Raw genomic sequence first — 21553 nt, forward strand, 5'->3', positions numbered from 1 at the left:
TACCTATGAAAGGCAGTTTGAAAAAAAAGTAATATTATAGGATAAGAACATTATACATCTTATACCAAGGCTGCCTCGTGGTGCAGAGGTTTACTGGCCTGACTTCAGTGTGGGCAGGGGTGGGCTCGATTCCTGCTGGTGGTATGTTTGGGAGTGTGAATGGTCGTTTGTCTCTCTGTGTGCCCTACGACTGACTGGCGACCAATCTAGGGTGTAGTCTGCCTTTCGCCCGACGACAGCTGGCTTAGGCTCCAGCAACCCTTTCGAGGATGGGGGGTATGGAAGATGAATGAATGAACATATTATACTGTAAAATGACACTTTTTTTAAATTATACTAGGCTGGTTGGTTCTAAATTGTCTGGCCACCAGTTCAGCGTGTCTCCCCCTGGTGGTCAAAGTTGGCTGGGATAGGCTCCAGCACCTACTGCAACTCTTGTGAGGATGAGTATGGAAAATGAAAGAATATTTAGTTTGTATTTTTTTAAATAAGAATTATTATTATTATTAGTAGTAGTAGTAGTAGTACTATTATTATTATCATTTTTATTATTGTTATTATTATTATTATTATTATTTGTTTATTAAACTTGCATTGCCTTTAACCGTGATGGTTAGATGGTTTGGACTTTGCCTCGCCACCTCATGAATATGTTCGCAGATCCGCCCCTGTCCTTCAACACTTGCTCGGATATTGTTTGTGAGAAACGGGGAGAGAGATAGTGTGAAGGGAGAGAGTCCGAATATGATCCATCCGACTTGCCGTAGCAAAGCAATCGCCTTGCGAGCTGCGAGGTCCTCCTCTCGTCAATGAACGTTGGAAAGATGGCGACGGCGTATGCAGCAGCGAAAGTCCACCCTGCCGGCGGACCCAAAGTGCCTCAGAGACACTCTTAACCGTCCTTTGTGCAAAAACAAAAGGGTGCAAGGTCCTCTCGCCGTCGCCCGGACATGATCGAGTCCATGCACGGCGAAGAATAGGACGCCGCTTTCTCGCCATGGAGCCCCCGGATCGCTCCAAGCCCAGCAGGTATGCGAGATTTGTTGAAGAGAGCACCGCGGCGCTTGCCAAATAGTGAGCCGAGCGTGACGCCGCACTCTTACTGCGCACAAGCTCTCTTCCTGTCAAATAGTGAGACGCGTGCACTTCCCTCGCCGCTTTTGCAACTGGAGACTTGCAAACTTTTTTGTGCAATAATCTCTCGGCGGGGGATCAAAACTTGCCTCAGCTCTTTAAAATAAAAAAAGCTACAATGCACTAATACTAAGAAGGTAATTGGGCGAACGACTCACATGTAAGGCTGTGAGCTAGCCTGTTAGCATTGTCATTTGATTGTTCCCAAGTTTACTTATAGATGCTGACCATGTACTTTTATTTCATTTATCACGTGGACGCGTTATTAGGGATGTGTGACTACACTAACTTGCACGGATGGGGAAAAAGAGACACACTTCCCTTGTTTTTTTAGCTAGCATTTGCTTCACTCTTTTGTGTTGTTAATCCTTTAGCAGGGTTTAGCGCTTGTGTTGTTTTCCTCTATTGCAATATTACATGGTGCGCATGTTTACTGGATAGTTTAGCAGATCATGAACGATATTTTCGAATTGCGTCCGCGTCTCCAAATCAGCTGATCCGCAAAAAAAGGTGCTGCAACAAATGTCCCGATGCTTGCGAAGGTTATCGAGCGACTTATTCGATGCACGCGAATACACATGAGCAGATTGGAAGATGTTTTTGTTCACGAGAGTCGACATGGCGCAGTTTTGTCCCTGACTTGAGGCGACAGGGCGTCTGGAATCTCTTGTTATGTCTCCTTCCCGTTTGTTTTCACGTTGCACAAACTTAAGTCATGCTTTATGTGCAAATGGAATTGGCCTTTAACGTGCATTGTGCAATACTGGCCGTATTAATGTTGCATAAAGACAATGCATAGTTTGAGGAGGCCATGTTGCATGTCCTTATGGATTATGGACAGGAAGACATTTGCCATCCTGTGTGTTAAAACATGCAATAATGGCCATAAATGTGCACATTTGACTGTGTTTCTATGTTATTGGTGCACTGTCACGAATGCAAATTCTAACCACCTTATTTAAACACTATCTGTTTTGTTTTTTTCATGCTTTAAATCCTGAAATAGCGTCAAGAGACTGAGTTCATTTGCCATTATTAACCAAGTTCTACTCGATTAACTTGATTAATACTCACGCCATTTGTGGACTAAAATGAAATTCTTGTAAAAGGGTAATTACAGAGGAAACAGGAAGGCTTTGGCACAGTGATGCTGTGACCTGGTTGCACTGTATCTCATTCGTATTATCGCTTTTGCTCATATTAATAGGGATGTAGGAAATCATGTGATTTACTGGAACACTTTCCTATGTCACAGTAACTTGCATTTCCTGTTTGATGGTTATCATTGTACGTGTCTTCCAAAAAGAGAAAATGAAAGCGCACTTGTGGCATCAATCCTTCAAATGATCACAAGTATTTGTGGTTTCGCATTTTGATTGGCTGGACTGAAACCTTCTGGGCTTTAGTGCCACATTGTTGCAGAATGTGTTCCATTGTGTTTGCATCTAAGCAGCCTAGAGTTACAGTTTCTGTGAACGCAACATTGTGTATGTGTGTGTGTGTAGTTGAGTTGTGCCCCCGAATTGCTGTGCAATTGAATGGAAATGTAGGCAGACATTATAGACCTTAATCTTTCCAACAGAAGGAGCAGTGTCTGCTGCTCATGTTTGCACTTATTATTGTTAACGCAAAATGAATACTATCATTGCGCCCACAGTGGTCCTTTTGTGCATAATGTCTTGTTTTGTGAGCGGACATGGTCACTCGCGAACATTCCTAAGATTTCAGGATGTGGTGCAGCGCTGCAGACGCTCACGGCTACAACTCGTTAAAAGCCTGCGTTCGCCTCAAGCGCTGGCGGCGTGAAGAGTGCAGATGGAGCCTCCTCGTCTTATTTCCTAACTGCATCCGATCTCTGCTTACACCTGCTCTAGAGAGACGTGCTTTCGTTGTTAACTGACACTTCAAATGAAACAATTGATCCTTGCCAGCACCAAATGAAGGCTGGAAGAGCTTTTTTTCCCATCGGGCATTTCAATTCCTCTCAGGGGCGTGCTCAATTTTTGGAAGACGATGAAACAATTATTTTATCACGTGGGGATTTTTTGCAAGATTGCTTCAGAGATTGTTTTTAGAATTGCTTAAAATGCCATGATAGGCTATGCATGAAACAACATTGCATTGGTGTGTTTTAATCGGCCAGAACTTGCGTGCATTGGCCTGCTGAAGGTTTCTGATATTCTTTCAAGTTGGAGCAGACAAGTGCACACTTTGCATTTATGGTGCAAGACTAGGAAGTCATCGCACACTTTCTCACTGTAAGCAGTGTGTGTCTACATTTAGATCATTTAAACATGTGACCTCTTTGCTACAGTAAGGCCTCTGTCGTTGATTCTTTTTTTATGCTTTGTGCATTTGCATACAGGAGAGCCTGGGAGGTCCACTCCTTGTTGCGTGCAACAGAAGAGGAGGGTGGGGTCGAGTTCTTTGTGCTGGTTTGTTTTTACCAACCCTGTGAGCTTACAGTACCAAAGTCTGATGGCTAGATCTGTGCAGCCAGTTTCAACAAAGGATGACACCAAATCTGCTGCAGTATGCATGCTTTGCAATTTCATGTTATAATTTGTGCATTGCTAGATGGATTGCACAAAACGGCACAATCAAGTATGCACCTCAGTTAGCCAAAAATCTAAAAATGTAACTATTGTACATTGGCTGGGCCGTCAGAATCTAACCTTTGTCAAAATTTAATATTTTGTCTGATTGTGATACATACCATAATAGTTTTCCTGAGCGTGCTGTTCAGTTTTCAAAGTGCAATTTTGCATACATGTAAAAAGCGTAACTAATGTCTGTTAATGAGCCGTTTTAAGGTCCTAACAATTTGACTCCCTCCACTGCCTGTATTTTAACATATTAGATGGCCAAATGTAATTGACTTTTTTTTTTCTGTCTTCTTGAATTACATGGGGGGGCTTCAAAGAAAAGCCCAAACGAAAAGTGTTTGCATGTGGCGGCTAACTCTTAATTTGGCCTACAGAGCTTCCATTATGCCTAATTGGGAGAAAGTTTGCTCTTTCCAAACTGGCCAACATCTTCTTTCCTCTCCTCGCTCTCTGTATGTCACTCTACAAAAAAAAATCCAAAAATCCCCCTCGGTTTGGGCTTTGTGAGCAAGCGTGCTCACTAAACAGCTGTGTGCTATTCAGCGGTGGGCCTCACGGGCCACGTGTCAGTACTATACAATAGAGTGCCCCTTACTGATACAATAGTGTGGAAGGTTGGATGTCAAAGGTTATCCCCGGCCCCTCCCTTTAGCTGAATGAGGCAGGCCTCGGTATCTTTGCTTCAGTCGCTGAGCAGCAAAAGGCTTGGTTTTGTGCTGTTTATTATGCACGCTGTCCCTGCCCAGGGGCTTCAGCATTCCGCTGGCCTTTATTGGGGGGGCCCGGCGCACCATCAGATGAGCCATTGAGGGCAGCCAGACACCATCTGCAGTGATCATTTGCAGTCAGGCGCAGCTTGCAGACAGTAGGCCGGCCACAGGGGCCTCTGACCTTCTCCCCAAAACTCACCCCGATGCAAAAGCTTTCTACGAGCAAGTAAGCGGTGTCATCGGCACCGTGCTGTCATTCCCGAAGTGTCCGGTCATGCTGTTGCGTCCTTAAAAAAAGTGATTTGCTCCCCTCTCGTATGCACACACTATTTCTGGCCTCACTCTCCTGCAAAAAAAGTCCTCTTAGTTGCTTCCATTCCTCTTGTGCACCTGCTTCCTTCATGCACATTCATGTCCAGTGCATTCCAGATAAACGCTTTGATTGTGACTCCCCGACATTACTTACTGTGCCTTCTTGTGCCAGCGTACAGAAAAGAACGCTGTCATTTCCTGCTCCTGCAGAACAAGCCCCGCCACAGTTTCTCACCCATTCAATGCACTCATAGAGGCGCCACTATTCTTCTTCGCTGCAAGATTGCTTGTTATGTCATACGAAGCTGCAGTGGTGTCGATGCGCTTGCCGTTTCAAGCGGCCGCCGGATTTGCAGCAGGTGTCTGTCGGCCATATTGTAGTTCCATAACAGCTCCCAGGGGAGAGGCATTTTCGTGCACGGCAGATGGACTATAAAAGTCTACCCTCCCTCTGAAGAATCTGGTTTCCAGATCAACGCCCAAATGCAAATGCTCAGTCAAAGAAAGCCATGCAGCACCACCCAACTCTGCTGGCACGTGTTGTGTGAATACCACTCATTCTAATGATGGATGAAAGCACACATGGTAAGGGTCATGTTGGACCACCGGTTTTCATAGCCCCCCCCCCGCCACCTCCTCCTCCTCCCTCTTCCTTCTCTTGTTGCGCTAGACGGCAGGATCGCACAATCCAACCTGCCTCCCTAATCCTTTCCCCAAAAGAGTCAATAAGAGATTAGGTAGCAAAGGCTGGACATTGTTGTCTTAAGGCGCACTTGCACTCCCTTCAAGATGGAAAGGTATTCAATCGTTGCTGTCTGCTGAAAAAAAATGTCTCACAGCACAGAATTGATGACTTCACTAAATGAAAATCAACATCTTTTGCTGGAACAATGTAAAAATAAGACTGAAAATATACCATAGAACACAGGTGTCAAAGTGGCAGCCCGGGGGCCAAATCTGGCCCGCCGCATCATTTCGTGCGGCCCGAGAAAGTAAATTATGAGTGCTGACTTTCTGTTTAGGATCAATTTCAAATGAAGATTATAGATGTAAATTGTATTTTCTGATTTTCCCCTTTTTAAATCAATAATTGCTATTTTGTTCTTGTGTTTTTAGTTCAAAAAGCATTTTGTAAAATCTTTTTCAAATATTTTCTGTTTTCCACTTTAATATTGAACGTAAACAAATATTTTGTTTCCTTTTGAAATGAAAAACAAATGATTAAAAGATGTTTTCCCTTATGAAGAAAATAAGCTCAAATAAACATTGTTTTAGACCTATTAAAAAAACTGAATATTTAGGGCTTCTGATCCATTTCTTTTAATCCGATTAAAAAAAGAAATATCTAAATATTATATCTAAAAAGGTCCGGCCCACGTGAAATCGAGTTGACGTTAATGCGGCCCGCGAAAAAACATGAGTTTGACACCCTTGCATGTTACTCAGCGTCCTGATCCGATACATAGGAAATGTATTAAGTAGGGGAAAAATGTACTATAAATGTCTTTCGGGTAGACGTGCAGATTGATTTGGGCTACCTCAGTTATTTATTTGCAGGGCTTTGGTCATGAGAAACAGCCAATCAGACTCGCTGGCAGTCTGCCTCAAAGAGCGGTGCACGCATTGGATATACTTGAGATTTTTGCAACTCTGCTATTGCAAGTGATTTTCTTCATAATCTTGACTGGCTGTAAACATTCCAGCGCTCTCTGACCTTGACAAGTTTCTGTGGTTCTCTCGGTTTGACACGGTGGAAGTAACTTGAAAAAGAAGCCAAAGAGCTTCTTTGTTTTTAGTGTCAGCCTTTGGGCGGCCTTGCTTATTATAAAACTGCCAGCGTGAATAGCTCGTTGTGAATAGTTTGACCATTTTTTGGCCTCTAAATTGCATCGTAAATGTTAACAGGCAGGGCAACACTGTGGGAGATGAATCCGGGCAGAACTCACGGACGGAGGAAACCTGGGATTCTCCCAGTGAGGAAGAGGAACATCTGTACGGGACATCACCCCCTTGCACCCCCCGCCAGATGAAACGAATGTCTGGCAAACATCAGAAAGGCAACCAGTCGAGGAGCGGCGGACGTTCTCCCAGCAAACGTGAGCCAAACGAGCTTTTCTTTACCCGTAACGCCTCGGTATGTCTGTCTGCGTTTCACTCATTGAGCGGTCGCTTGTGTTTCAGAGGACCCGAGCCCCTCGGCCCTGAAAGAAAGCCCCCGGCCAGTGGAGACGACGGAGGAGCACAGCTACAAGCAAGGCAAGAAGCAAAGAGCCACCCTGCGCTCCACCGAGCGAGATCACAAGAAAACCTTCGAGGGCTCCTTCATGCTGGATCCGCTACCCAAGTCCGGCCCCTTTGGCGCCCTCAACATGGACCCCAGGAAGCACTACCTAAGCCTGGGCTGCAGCAGTTGCAAACTCCCCGTGTCCATGCCCCACATTTCCCGCACCCACCGCCAGACCTCCAGAACGGACTGTCCGGCGGACCGCCTCAAGTTCTTCGAGACGCTGAGGCTGCTTCTCAAGCTCACGTCGATGTCCTCCAAGCGCAAAGAGAAGGAGCAGCGAGGCCAGGAGAACATGGCCTTCATGGGGCACAACAACGAAGTCATCTGGTTGGAGCTGCAGGCGTGGCACGCCCGCCGCTCCATCAGCGATCAGGATTTCTTCCTCTACACCGCTCGCCAGGCCATCCCCGATCTCATCAACGAGGTGCTACATTTCAAGGTGAACTACGAAAGCCTGAGACAGGCTCCGTGTTCGGGGTCCCCGACCGTTCACGCCGATTACCGGACCGCTAGGACAGATTCGAATCGAGGCGTGAAACACGAACACCAGTCGGCTCCAGCGGAGCGTAACCACTGCGGGGTGGATCCGTGGGGTTTTAGCGCTTGCCCCTCCACTGCCACGAACGCAGCAGAGCCCATGGGTTCTGGTACGGACTGCCGGGATCACCTACAGCGGCAGCGTTTGTCCTTTGACCAGGTCAAGCGAGTCATGGAGCTGCTGGAGTACGTGGAGGCGCTCTACCCCTCGTTGCAAGCCTTGCAAAGGGACTACGAAAAGTACGCGGCGCGAGACTTCCAGGGCAGGGTGCAGGCGCTCTGTCTGTGGCTCAACATAACCCAGGACCTCAACCAGAAACTGCGCGTCATGGCTACCGTCCTGGGCCTGCGGGACCTGTCTCGCATCGGCTGGCCCGTCTTCGAGATCCCGTCCCCCCGCTGCTCCCGCGGCAACGAGGAAGAGGGCAACGAGGACGAGGAGGAGAACGACTCCACCGCCACTTTCACGGCGGAAAGCGAAGACGGGGAGGACAGGGACGGCGAGGAGGACGAAGAGGACGAGACCGTGGGATGTATTCTTGCCGAGGGGGAGCGCTCACCTACACGGACTCCCAAATTTGGTCAGTTGCTGTCGGAGGAAGAGTTTCTTTCCACGGTAAATTCGGGGAGTCTCGAGGCGGCGGGAGAAGGGGGCGTGTTCTGTCCCACGGCAATATACAGACCCTTTGTGGATAAAGCACTGAAACAGATGGGACTGCGAAAACTCATTCTCAGACTGCACAAATTGATGGACCGCTCTCTGCAAAGGTCACGAGCGGCTTTGTTGTGCCACACACCTGCACTGGAGGTGAGATACTCAACTGTTCCTTCATGTTTCACACGGTATGATAATACACAGACAAGTTAATGAATCCATATTAGCAATGGGTAATGTAAGTCATTAATCAATTACCAATCACATTCTAACATGTTAAGTCGGCGCATCAAGGCTGCTATTTGAAGTTCCTCCGATGAATCCCCAATTCGGGTTTGGGCTAACAAGATTAACCCCCCCTTTAAATGCTTCGTGTTGTTTGCGGCAATGAAGTGACCTAAAATGGATCTTTTTCCCTTTTATCTGACTCGCGTGAGATTCTTTGACGAGTGTCTGAATGGGCAAAGTCAAATGGAATCTGAACTTTTCTAATCTGATCTAGGCCACTTTTGTGTGTTTTTTTTTCTTACTCATAAACTCAAAATTGAACCTTTCATTGAGTTAAAATGTATTGACTGTTTGGTTGTGCAACATAAGATTCCTCCACATATATACAACCATAAATAGTATATGCATTTTGATTGTCCATGAATGTGCACTTTTGTCTAGATTAGCATGTGCACCAGAGGCGCAACAATTCATTCATTGATTGATAAATGTTGAACAAACGACTAACACATCCAACTGCATTTAGTACTTAAAAATCCTCGAAACCATTCATATTATTGCAGCAGCTAATCAATTCATCTTGGCTGGTGCAAACCCTTAAGCATTCCTCCAAATGACTTCTATTAGTGCCGATTGCGTTGGTTGTGATTTCCCGGATTTCCTATCGGCGCCATGGTAAGTTTCAAATGTATCCACTGTGACTCGCTAATAGATTAGAAGTCTTTGTCCAGTTCCTGCCATGGTCAAAACTCAATTTTCTGTGTTGTGCAACTCCAAAGACATGAAAGAATCTTTTCATTGGGCTTTTGGGAACATTTGACTTTTCTCCACAGGGTCTATTTTTGAAATCAGTTTGAACTATAATGACATTCACCGGAGTGCACAAAGAGGCCAAAATGTACCGTTGCTAGCACAGCCTCTACTTGGATGTACCCGAATTTTATCCTTAGGGTTTGCAAAGGCACATTAAGATAAAAACATTTTTTTAAATCTTTTTTCTCTTTAACCCTAGAATGGTAACCCTCTATTTCAGGGGTTACCTTTCACGCTTCTGAAATAGAGGGTTACCATGGTTACCGGGGGAAAAGGGGGTCCTAAGCAAGACGGTGCAATGAAGGGTACCCATTTTCCCCCCGGTAACCATGGTAACCCTCTATTTCAGAAGGGTGATTGGATTGGATAACTTTATTCATCCTGTATTCGGGAAATTTCGTTGTCACAGTAGCAAGGGTGAGGATGCAGAAATAGGAAAGGCATTTTAGACATAAATAGATAGGTAATAAGTAAGGTAATAAATAAATACATTGATAAATATATAAATAAATAAGCGTGTTGCTGAAATATATATACATATATACACATACATACGTGTACATACACATAAATATATACATACATATACATATATATAAGCACATACATACATACATACACATAGATGTACATGCATGCATATGGTAGGTCTTAAGTCTCAGCCATTTGTTTTGTTAAAGAGCCTGAAATAGAGGGTTACCATTCTAGGGTTAATCATTGTGCCCTACTCTGTTTCCTATACAATTCACTTGAAAGCATTCACAAGTGTGAGGTAGCAGACGCCTACCAGAGCTGACATTGACAGCGATAGACGTCCAATCCATTGGGACTAGGAGGCCCGGCAGTGATTGCTCACGAAGCCGTCTCCCTTTACAGTTTGCCGACTTCCCTGACCCAATGCTGTACAGCGACTACTTGCCGGAGCTGTCCTGCCACGGTTCCAACGGCTCGTCGGCTGACCCCGAACTCGGAGCTGACCAGGTGTCATGGGAGGATCTGTTGGAGATGGACCTGCCGTCCTTCCGACCGGCCTTCCTCGTGCTCTGCAGAGTCCTCCTCAATGTCATCCACGAGTGCCTAAAGCTGCGATTGGAGCAGAGACCTGCTGGAGAACCTTCTCTACTCAGTATCAAACAGGTAAGCGATCCTGAAGACGTTGGGCATGCATCCACTAACTTGGGAGTAGAAACACAATCGGGCGATTGCTTTTTTTACTGTGCCATGGCCCGTGTGCGGTCGATTGGTCGTCGGTCTTTTGGTCGCCCCGACCGCGACAACAGGCGACCAAAAGACCGGCGACAAAACAAGGTAAAACAACACGGTCTACGCATCAATAAAAGCCAACAATGGCCCTAAGCAGTTTCACTGAGTGGACGTGTGAGTGTATAAGAGTTTGTATGTACATGCCCTGTCCCTTTAAGAAGCTATGTCAGTCAGGGTCTTAACAAGTTCTCCAACAAAACACAATAAAAGTACGGGAAATTTGGAGCTTTTCTTTAGCCTAATAATTACTAGGGCATTAAGTATGACTAAATAGTCATTTGCAGTATGTTTTTAGGGAATTTGAGCAACGATTTAAATGGTAATTATCACTTACCTTCCGGGCGACCAAAAGACCGGCGACCAAAAGATCGGCGACCAAAAGACCGGCGACCAATCGACCGTGCACCGCCATGGCCTACCAAAGCGAAGCAGCTGTTGATGTAAGCGACCTTAGCATGGTTGGTGGAATAATGCGAAGACTGTTGCTGGTTGAGATCTGAACGAGGGAGGTACAACGTGTACCTAAGACGCCATCTTAAGGGGATGGTGTCGGTTAATAAGCACTCAGAACTTGAGTGGTGTGTATGTGTGTGTGTGTGTGAGAGGGCTGCAAAAGCAGATGACTGATTATGACTTTGAAGAGACTGAAGCTGGCCGTGGATAGTCAAGGAGGCATTTGACACTTCACTCAGTTTATTCATGATGAAGTGCGATGCCTGGTCGTGTTGTTCTGCCATCACTCTTATTTGTTGGATCTATTGTGTTGCCAGTCACCTGCCATTCAATCAGCCAATTACATTCTGGGACTTGCCACGATCGAATTAAATGCTTAGTTTTTGTGTTATTTCTTTTAAAATCCTGTCACTCTGGCGTGATGTGCACACTCGTTTTTGGATTTAGCTGTTAAGACAAATAATGGTGAAGAGCTTAAGGCCAACTCTTTGAATGTACTCGCGAAGTATAGAATTTCACAACACTTTGTTTTCCCAGAACTCGAAAGGAACGGTTACCATGGATACTACAATCATGAAAGACGTTTTCCACCATAAAATCAGTGTTTGCCATTGAGTCTGTGAACCTCGCGTCAGAAAAACCCCACACAAGCGCGGGCTTAGCTGGGGTCAATCACGATTAAACCAAAATGATCATTCCCTTTGTGAAGTTGCTAACACCTACACGATAACACTTTGCAGCTGGTCCGTGAGTGCAAAGAGGTCCTCAAAGGCGGTCTCCTCATGAAGCAGTATTATCAATTCATGCTGTGCGGCGTGGTCACAGATACTCAGGGCCTGCAGACCAATACCAACATCGATGAGTTTGAGGAGGACCTGCACAAGATGCTCGTGGTAAGACACGAGGGAGCGCTTTGAGAAAAGTTTGCACGATCGCCAGAGTTGTGACCGCTTCGGTCTTTGTGTTTTCAGGTTTATTTTGAATACATGCACAGTTGGATTCAAATGTTGCAGCAGCTGCCTCAGGCCTCCCACAGTTTGAAGAACCTGCTGGAAGAAGAGTGGCACTTCACCAAAGATATCACTCCCTACATCCGTGGAGGGGAGGCTCAGTCCGGGAAGCTTTTCTGGTTAGCGTCCTTTTTCCGTGGCTTTCCCATGCACCCGGTCGAAGCGTTCTTGTCGTCCACTTGGTGCTGACAAGTTATGTTTTCTTTGAAGTGACATTGCTGGAATGCTGCTCAAATCTACTGGAGAGTTTCTCGATGCCGGCCTGCAAAAGAGCGGCAATGAGTTGTGGGAAAGTGCTGATGACAGCACTGCTTCTGATGAAATTAGGTAAGGGTTGGCTTCCAAGGCCAATCTTTGTCTTAAAAAAATGCATTTCAATCATTTCAGTCTCATTTAGTCGGACTATAAATGGCAACTTTGCATTACGTTTGGTCAGCAGTCGGAGTTCAACAAAAAACAAGAATCCTCGTGAAAATGCGACAACAGCGGTAGATCCCAAACTTCCTGTCCGCTTGATGAAAATAATTGAAGTATAATCAGTGACAATTGCAGAACTAGTTGTTGTCATAGGGACACACCAGCTGGGCCTCCTTTATGTTACACAATCAAAGTGCTGCTTTAATCAGCAGCCTGTTAGTGATCTCTTGGTGTATAAAGTTGAGGTTATGGATGGGGTGAGAGAGGGCGACCAGTTTCAAGGAATTGCACAGAAACTGACTTTTTAAATATTTATTTTTTTGGAGCACAATAAAAATGGCAGGAATTGAAACAAACACTTAGAAAATAAGGGCACAGTCCAATGAGATACACACTATGTAAATTTTTGAAATGTATCCCCTTACTTAAGTTGCAATCTGAGTTAATTCATGAATTTGGGACAGAACAAGCTGTTATTTTAGGTTTATTTTTTTAAATATGTTATGCTTTTCAAATACTTCAAGGCGATCGGTGATCGAGACAAGTCGGTCACTTAAAGAGCTGTTTCATGAGGCCAGGGAACGAGCGTCCAAGGCTCTGGGTTTTGCCAAAATGTTACGGAAGGTAAGAAGTTTACAAATGAACACGCTGAAGATCTCAAGGTGTTCTGACTATTTGTTTTTGCCGCAGGATTTGGAAGTTGCCGCTGATTTTCGAATCACCAAGGGAGTAGCATCTCTTCTAGAAGCTCTCAAGAAAAAAAACTATGTTAAGGTGCGTTTCTGTTGACGCTTTTGAATTCCCAAGAGCACATTTGTCATATTTTTTTTTGGCCCTCAGGTCCAGATTCCCGGCCTTGAAGAACTGCAAGTGTTTGTTCCCTGCGGTCTTCTGGCGCAAAGGCCCCTCATCCTGCAGTTGCTCAATGCCGCCGCGGGAAAGGACTGCTCCAAAGAGCCCGATGAGATGGCGGAGGATGAAGCCTTCCTGCTCATGAGCAAGCACCGCACCTCGCTCTCGGCTGATTCGGAATGGGCCCGGTGGGACGGAGAGTTGCTCAAACTGGTTCCCGCCATGGAAATTGTCGACACCTTAAGGGCCATGAAGGTGCGTGAGGCTCTGGTGAAGCCCTCCTTGGAGCTTGGATCCGGCCGGCGTAGCCTGATCAAGCATGACTGTGACCTCAGGTGGAGAACTTGCTGTTGATCGTGATACAGTCGGCTCACCTGGTGGCTCACCGGAAGGCCGTCCAGCAGTCCTTGGAAGATGTGCTCACTCTCAGCCGCGAGCAAACATCAAGTCAGCCTCTTATCGCAAGTGCTCTGGAGGAGCTCAAGGTACTTTCGTAATTGCAAACATGTGTTTGGGCCATTTGGCCCAGAGACGCCAGTTCACTCTCAAAATGCATGGCCTCTCAAAGCCTGAGAGTTTCACTTTAGTCATAGCTCCTAGTATTCAAAGTTGGTAATCAGATGTTCCCAATGACTGACTGTGCTATCGACTGACACCACCTTTTTTTCCCTGTTTTTATTTTTGGGGGAAAAACATATAATTTTTGCAAGAATAGACATCCAATTCATTAAAACTGGGAACACTGCCTAACGGTTTTTCTATTATTTTTAAATGGAAAAAACAATAATTCATCAAATTAATCCGCAGATCCTTCCTCCCATCAGTTGTCAGGCTCCTTAACAAAAAAATGGCTGTGTTAAGACCTACCATATGCATGCATGTACATCTATCTATATGTATGTATATATGTGCTTATATAGAGTAGTATACGTATGTGTGTATGTATGTATATATATATATGTGTGTGTATATATATTTCAGCAACACGCTTATTTATTTATATATTTATTTATGTATTTATTTATTAACTTACTTATTACCTATCTATTTATGTCTAAAATATCTTTCCTATTTCTGCATCCTCACCCTCTTGCTACTGTGACAACGAAATTTCCTGAATACAGGATGAATAAAGTTATCCAATCCATTCCAAAAAAATAAATGTACGTTTTTAAGATGTAAAAAAAACGCTTTAATGGCAGCAAAAGCATTAGGAATATCTTCTTTATTTGTTATTGTAACACGTACAACAAAATGGTGTTCCAGGTCATTTGTACTTTTTAACAACTTTGTATACCTTAATGTAGGATGAAGCCCTGCAGCTCTGCATCAAGATCAGTTCAGCCATCGACCGAGTGGAGTTCACATTGAAGTTTGAGGTGGAGGTGGATGAGTCCGAGTCGTCTACTCTGCAGCAGTACTACAGAGAGGCTATGATCCAGGGCTACAATTTTGCCTTTGAGGTACTGCAAATATGAACGATAGGGCTGGAAAATGGCATATTAGTCATTCATTGATACTTTGTATTACTGTGTCTGCTAATCAGTAGTAGGCTTGTTTGATATTTTCTATTCAATATCAAATTTTGTTTTTCGCAGTACCACAAGGAAGTGGTGCGGCTCATGTCGGGGGAGTACAGGCAGAGGATCGGTGAGCGCTACATAGCCTTTGCTCGCAAGTGGATGACGTATGTCCTGACCAAGTGCGAGAGTGGGCGGGGCACCAAGCCCAGGTAAGAGTGTGTTGTCAATTCTCATGTTTTTTTATTTGTTTTTTTAATTTTGATTTACCACGGGGAAATGGGTTTTGCCGCATTTGCGTGCCTCTCAGCAACCATTAATCTACGAAAAACACCCGCTGCACTATTGAATGAGCGCCCCTACGACTAAGTATCGTTATCTCACTTGAACTTTAAACACTTCCAACACACCGTTTGCCCTCATAAACTAATTTGGGCTGCTCTGTGCTATGTTTGGAATTTTAAATAACAAGTCTAATCATCCAGTCAACACAATCTCCTGTTGTTTGTTCATTTAACCTATCTAGTATCATGACAAATAGCAAACACAAAAAGCGATGCAAACGTCCTCGGTGAAATGATGTTTTGGTAACGTAGAATATAAACTGATTAGGGAAGAATCCACAGATGTCAAAAGTTCTTTTTGATTAAACATTTGTATGGATTAATTTACGTGTAGTATATATAGCCAGCCTTGCTGTGAAAAGTTGAGAGGGATTTTCAAAGTTGTAGTTTGTAATGTAGGAGTGTAACATAATGAAAGTAATACCGCCTTCTTTATTTATTTTTCCGAATAAATCTGGCAGTTTTTTTGTGTAAAATATTTTCACAAATGTGCTGCTTGTTTGGAAAAACTAAATATTCTACAATAATACCATACAATAATAATGTCTCATACTTTTTGTTTTGTTTTACATTTGTCCGTCAAACCAATATTGACACTGATCTTTTCTTTAACTGTGACCTCATTAAAGCCACTATGTCAACATTTAATGAAGAACAGCTTTCGTGTCGTGAAGGATTGAGCCGCTAATCCCATTTTTGGAGGACATTTTCAGAGAAATGTTTGAACTGTACACCTTTTTTTTTCCTCAGGTGGGCCACTCAAGGGTTTGACTTCCTTCAAGCCATTGAACCTGCCTTCATATCAGCATTACCAGAGGAGGAATTTCTGGTAAAAACAAGAAAACACAAAAACTCTTGAGCTTGAAAAATATTGTTGCTGGACTTTCTATAATGTTTTTCCTGCAGAATTTACAAGCCCTGATGAACGAATGCATTGGACACGTGATTGGCAAACCTCACAGTCCGGTCACTGGGCTATATGTCGGTGAGAAAATGAAACAATTGAATTTGTCAAGTTATGTCAAATGAGTTCATCTTTTTTGTAAGGGCAAGAATGCCTTCACACATGAGCTGCTCTCATTCATTTCCAAATACAGGTCCCCTTGCAGGATTCCCAATTAAACTCTGCATTTGTTTGTATTTCCAGGCCCCAGAAATAGCCCCCGTCCTGTTAAAGTCCCTCGCTGTCACAGTGACCCTCCAAATCCAAATCTTTTCATCCCCAATGCCGAAGGGTTCAGGTTGGTGATTAGTTCGTTATTTAACAAAACATTGTTTTAGTCCTTCCTTCTTTGCTTGGTCGCTTCTGGCTTCATTTGCTCCTAACGACTACCACGCTCGTACGTCTTCATTGTAAGCCTGTCAGTGTGTTTGAGTGAATCACGTACCCGCACTCGCGTTGGTGCACATCCGACCCAAGACGAGCGAAAATCCTGGGAGGCCGGAGCTCCTCAGTGTGTTTGTTTTTTTACCACGCAGCTCTCGAAGTCTCCCCTGTGACCTCCGGAATCAGCTTTTCCCCAACGGCCCTCGGCCTATCCCACAGGGCCCGGGGGAACACGGACACGCCAAAGCGCCTGGCAGCACCCCCAATGACGTCAGGTAGCCCCTCTCCCCCCTGGTCACCCCGCGAGAAAGAAAACAAAAGGCCAAAATGTCCTCAACCCAAATCTGAGCATACGCTGTTATGAAATATGCAAAATATCTACACTAGATTGATCAGATTACAGTAAAACCTTGTGGATTCACCACATGGAGCCACCAAAATCCTTCAGGGGTTAAATAATAGTACAGAGAGGATTTTAAAAGACCCAAAAATATTAAATAGACACCATTAAAATGAGCCATGTTGCTACATCGCGGTTATTCACCTACTGCGGCAAGTCTTGGAACCTATTAACCCACCTGTGTCAAAGTGGCGGCCCGGGGGCCAAATCTGGCCCGCCGCATCATTTTGTGTGGCCCGGGAAAGTAAATCATGAGTGCCGACTTTCTGTTTTAGGATCAAATTCAAATGAAGAGTATAGATGTATATTACATTTCCTGATTTTCCCCCTTTTAAATCAATAATTGTAATTTTTTAATCCATTTTTCTGTGTTTTTATTTCAAAAATCATTTTGTAAAATCTAAAAATATATTCAAAAAAGCTAAAATAAACATTGTTTTAGATCTTTCAAAAAACGGAATATTCAGGGCTTTTAATCCAGTTCTTTTAATCCATTTATTCAAAAAAATCTAAATATTATATCTAAAATGGTCCGGCCCACATGAAATCGAGTTGACGTTAACGCGGCCCGCGAACCAACCCGAGTCTGACACCCTTGTATTAACCGCAATAAACAAGGTCTTACTGTATATGCCTTTTGTTGAAAATAAACGTTAGCAATAATAATGATCATTTGTTGCGTACACATCATCTTAAGTGTGTTTATCGGTTCACGTCTACTTGCCATTTTAAAGTATTAAAATAGTTCTAACATGTATTACATAATTAGGCGGCATGCATGATGACTATCAGTGATTTTCAAATCTCATCCAATACAAAGATGGATTTCGACCCTGCAGTTTATTTTCTACTCAGTAATGCCACAGAATGTCCCCAAATCTGGACTTACATAAGTCATTTTTTGTCAATGGAAGTAACTGTTTGCTGCTACTGAGTGTGAAAATGGATGGAAAGAATGGGCTTTTGACATTCTGCAATTTCGCCTGCTTTTGACTCTGCTGTTAATCTCCTGATTGCTTGCTGAACGCTTTGTTAGGCTCCCCCGGAAGGTCAATGTGGACGCAGCTTGCTTTCATGCGTCGCGTGGTTGTAGCTTGTATTCTTTTTTACTCTATTTACTGCACAATGTTAAAATCAATTTGGGTGCACTGTCTCCGAAAAATGTTCTCACCTACAATGTCATTGTTTTGTTTGGTTTTTAAACCTCTAACCGTTCCCTCAAAGGGGATCCAGTTTCCACGAGAATGACCGCCTGTCGTCGGTTGCAGCCGAGTTGAATTTCAAGTCGCTGAGCCGCCATTCAAGCCCCACGGAAGATAGAGAAGGTGCACGCACACACAGTTTGATGTGGTTTGCGGCATTCAGCTTTCTTCCTTAAAAGCAAAACAAACTAACACAAAAACTTTGGTTGTTTTCCAACAGAACCTTCTTATCCAAAACCCGATTCTAATAGCGCCACACGCAGGAGCTGGGAGCTCCACACCTTTATCAGCCAATCCAAAGGTGAATTGTTTGCGGAGACTAGACATTTTGACACAAGTGAACCGAACCAAATACTTAGGTGAACATTGTGTGGAATTAAAGAGTGAAAAGTGTAAGCTGAAAGCAAACCATTGTAAAAGGTTGCATCCATATGTGGTGTACTTAAAAGTTAAAGACAACTGAACTGTACTTGGGTGCTTATTCTAATACAACTAGTCTAGAGGAAGCTCACATTGACACACTACAACATTTTGACAGTTTGTTTGTTTGTTTTTGTTTCTTTTTGTCAGATTCAGCAGCTAGGCAGAGCCCATTGGAAGCCGTCCGGCGCTCCATCCGCAAGTTTGAAGACAAACGCTACTCCGTGATGAAGCAGCGCAACATCATTGGCCAAGTGTGTAACACGCCCAAGTCCTATGACAATGTGATGCACGTGGGCCTCAGGAAAGTCACCTTCAAGTGGCAGAGGGGAAACAAGATTGGTAAGGATGACCCTCATTCTTTTCTTCAAATGAGTTGTATTCATTTTGTTTTGTTATTGAATATTGAGGATAAAATCTGCGAGTGGATTACTCACAGGGGATTGCTTTGTTTACAATTTATCTTACAATTGTCTTTTAAGTATAATAATTATAATAGTAATAGATATAGAAGATGGATAGGTATGTTTTTTTATCAAAGGGAGGGAAATTATATTGACACATTAGCGATATTTGCATGTTCACATATGTTTAATAATAGAAACAACCATACTTGAATGACAGCAAGTACTAGTTCAAATGTAAAAATGCGGGTTAACCTATTTGACAAAAAAGTTGAGTTTGTTTCTCATGTGTGCTTAATACAGGAGAGGGCCAGTATGGGAAAGTGTACACCTGCATTAATGTGGACACTGGAGAACTCATGGCCATGAAAGAGGTTTGTAGTACTGCCAAAATCCCATTGACATAAAACATGTTTTTTTTGTTTTTTTATTAATACAATGGATCCTTAGACTTTGTTGGCACTTATACAACCAAGAATTCTACGGATATTGCTTATTTTGTGGCTTTTGTGTGCCTGTCTTTGCTGACATCAGATCAGATTCCAGCCCAACGATCACAAAACCATCAAAGAGACAGCGGACGAACTCAAATTATTTGAAGGTATCAAGCACCCAAACTTGGTCCGTTACTTCGGAGTGGAGCTTCACAGGGTAAGGCGGACGCTCCAGTCGTTCGACGTCACGGCCGTCAAATCTCGTTGTTTGCTCATGTTACAATTCATGAATGCATTGCTCCTCAGGAGGAAATGTACATCTTCATGGAATACTGCGACGAGGGCACACTGGAAGAAGTGTCCAGGTTAGGACTGCAGGAGCACGTCATCAGACTTTACAGTAAACAGATCACCACTGCCATCAATGTCCTCCATGAACACGGGATCGTCCATAGAGACATCAAGGGTGAGGGTCCGTCCGGTAAAGTCTTTAGGGAGCTGGTCTCTCCTCGTGTTCTAATATCAACCACGTTCTCATTAGGCGCCAACATTTTTCTGACGTCTTCTGGCCTCATCAAACTGGGAGACTTTGGCTGCTCCGTCAAATTACGGAACAACACTCACACCATGCCAGGCGAAGTCAACAGCACCCTTGGGACAGCCGGTAAGACCGCCATTTGAGTCGTGCATAAACGATTAAGTAATTAAAATACTACTAATAATAAAATTCTTTCATTGTGGGGATTTTTCGTGTTCTGGAATTAGGTATCTCAATTCGAAAAGAAATTCAAATAAAGTTATTTAGGATCCAAACAATGCAAAATCAAAATTAAGGTACCATACATAACGAAAGTGGATGGAAGATTTCTAATTGAGTTGCTCTTACACATAAATTATTAACTCTTCAAGTCTTTGACTCGATCATATGGTGGGATTCTAATCAAAATATTGCAATATTACATTTGCCGATAATGTATTTTTGTCTTTGTAAATGCACGCATTAGGATGAATTCTGTGTATTTTTTCATTAAATGCTTTACTCTCCAGTTAAAACTGTTTTTCCCTTCTTCTCCAACCAGCATACATGGCACCTGAGGTGATCACCAGAGCAAAAGGGGAAGGTCACGGCCGAGCAGCAGACGTCTGGAGTTTAGGCTGCGTCCTCATTGAGATGGTCACAGGAAAGGTGAACGGACAAATTATGACCTCCTCACAGCCGCTAGTGGGCGTAGTTTAACATCTCCTCCACCTATTCCTTCCCCTCTCATGTGCAGCGACCTTGGCACGAGTATGAGCACAACTTTCAGATCATGTATAAAGTGGGCATGGGCCACAAGCCCCCCATCCCGGAGAAGTTGAGCACAGAGGGCAAGGACTTCCTGGGCCACTGTCTGGAGAGCGAACCCAAACAACGGTGGACGGCCAGTATGCTGCTTGACCACCCTTTTGTCAAGGTGAGTGGACCTGAATAATAAATCAAAGGATCTAAAAATGAACACGCTCTCGTTTTTTGTGGTTTATCCACGTACTGACTGTCATTGACAATAACAAAACTTTCCTGTCTGCTTCAGGTGTGTACGGATGAAGAGTAAAACACACTGTTGACCACACAACTTGTGGCCTATTTTACTTTTTTTTGGCTGAAAGCTCATGTAGTTAAACTAAGGAACACAATCCATTCAGAGGACACGTGTCCTTTTGGACCAGTGGACCTTTGTCTTTTGAGTGTATATGTCATGTAAGAATTCCATCTGCATCCATTTTTCTTGTATAAACAATATTGTAAAGTCAAAAGTAATTATTGTTCTCACTGGCAAAAATAGAAACAAAAACAAACTTTGAAAATCTGTTGAACAGTTATTTTTTTTAGCAAGTGGCTAGGGTGGTGGGTACAAAACCTTATGGCACTTTTAAACTGTTTACCCCAGGGGGCAGTTAGTTGAGCGGAGGGGGGAGGAATCTCATTTCAGTTTACCTTCAGTGCTTTTTGAGTTGCTGAATGGAAGGAAACGCAGCTTTGGAGGACATGAAAACCAGACAAATATGGGGAGGATTTTGATTTTTGCCGAAAGTAGGACGGACTCCTGTGCTGCTTACACGACAAGGAGGAACGTGGCCTGTTGCTCCAGTTTTTTGCTGCTCCAAGTGTTTGCAATGTACAAATAATATTAATAAACCCCCTTTTTTGTAGACACTCGTCTCATTTTCAATTCAAGGGTACCTAA

General features: G+C 43.8%; 1 protein-coding gene across 3 annotated transcripts; it reads left to right on the forward strand.

The window, feature by feature from the left end:
• Nucleotides 1-747: 747 nt before the first annotated feature.
• map3k4 (mitogen-activated protein kinase kinase kinase 4) lies at nt 748-21518 on the forward strand. Of its 3 annotated transcripts, none has more exons than XM_077612752.1 (27): nt 748-1029; nt 6668-6858; nt 6944-8394; nt 10159-10419; nt 11739-11891; nt 11970-12127; nt 12219-12335; nt 12950-13049; nt 13116-13199; nt 13266-13532; nt 13613-13762; nt 14585-14740; nt 14876-15009; nt 15892-15970; nt 16048-16126; nt 16289-16382; nt 16621-16743; nt 18093-18193; nt 18291-18371; nt 18641-18832; nt 19198-19268; nt 19429-19545; nt 19635-19794; nt 19870-19992; nt 20408-20514; nt 20603-20782; nt 20900-21518. In XM_077612752.1, the coding sequence occupies exons 1-27, from the start codon at nt 998-1000 to the stop codon at nt 20918-20920; spliced, it is 4782 nt and encodes a 1593-aa protein (XP_077468878.1). In that variant the 5' UTR covers nt 748-997; the 3' UTR covers nt 20921-21518. The 3 variants fall into 3 exon arrangements, with proteins under 3 accessions (XP_077468878.1, XP_077468879.1, XP_077468880.1); XM_077612754.1 differs by lacking the exon at nt 748-1029 and adding an exon at nt 1116-1271; XM_077612753.1 differs by lacking the exon at nt 16621-16743.
• Nucleotides 21519-21553: the final 35 nt, after the last annotated feature.

This window comes from Stigmatopora argus, chromosome 11 (genome assembly GCF_051989625.1).
Source record: "Stigmatopora argus isolate UIUO_Sarg chromosome 11, RoL_Sarg_1.0, whole genome shotgun sequence".
Taxonomy (NCBI): Eukaryota; Metazoa; Chordata; class Actinopteri; order Syngnathiformes; family Syngnathidae; genus Stigmatopora; species Stigmatopora argus.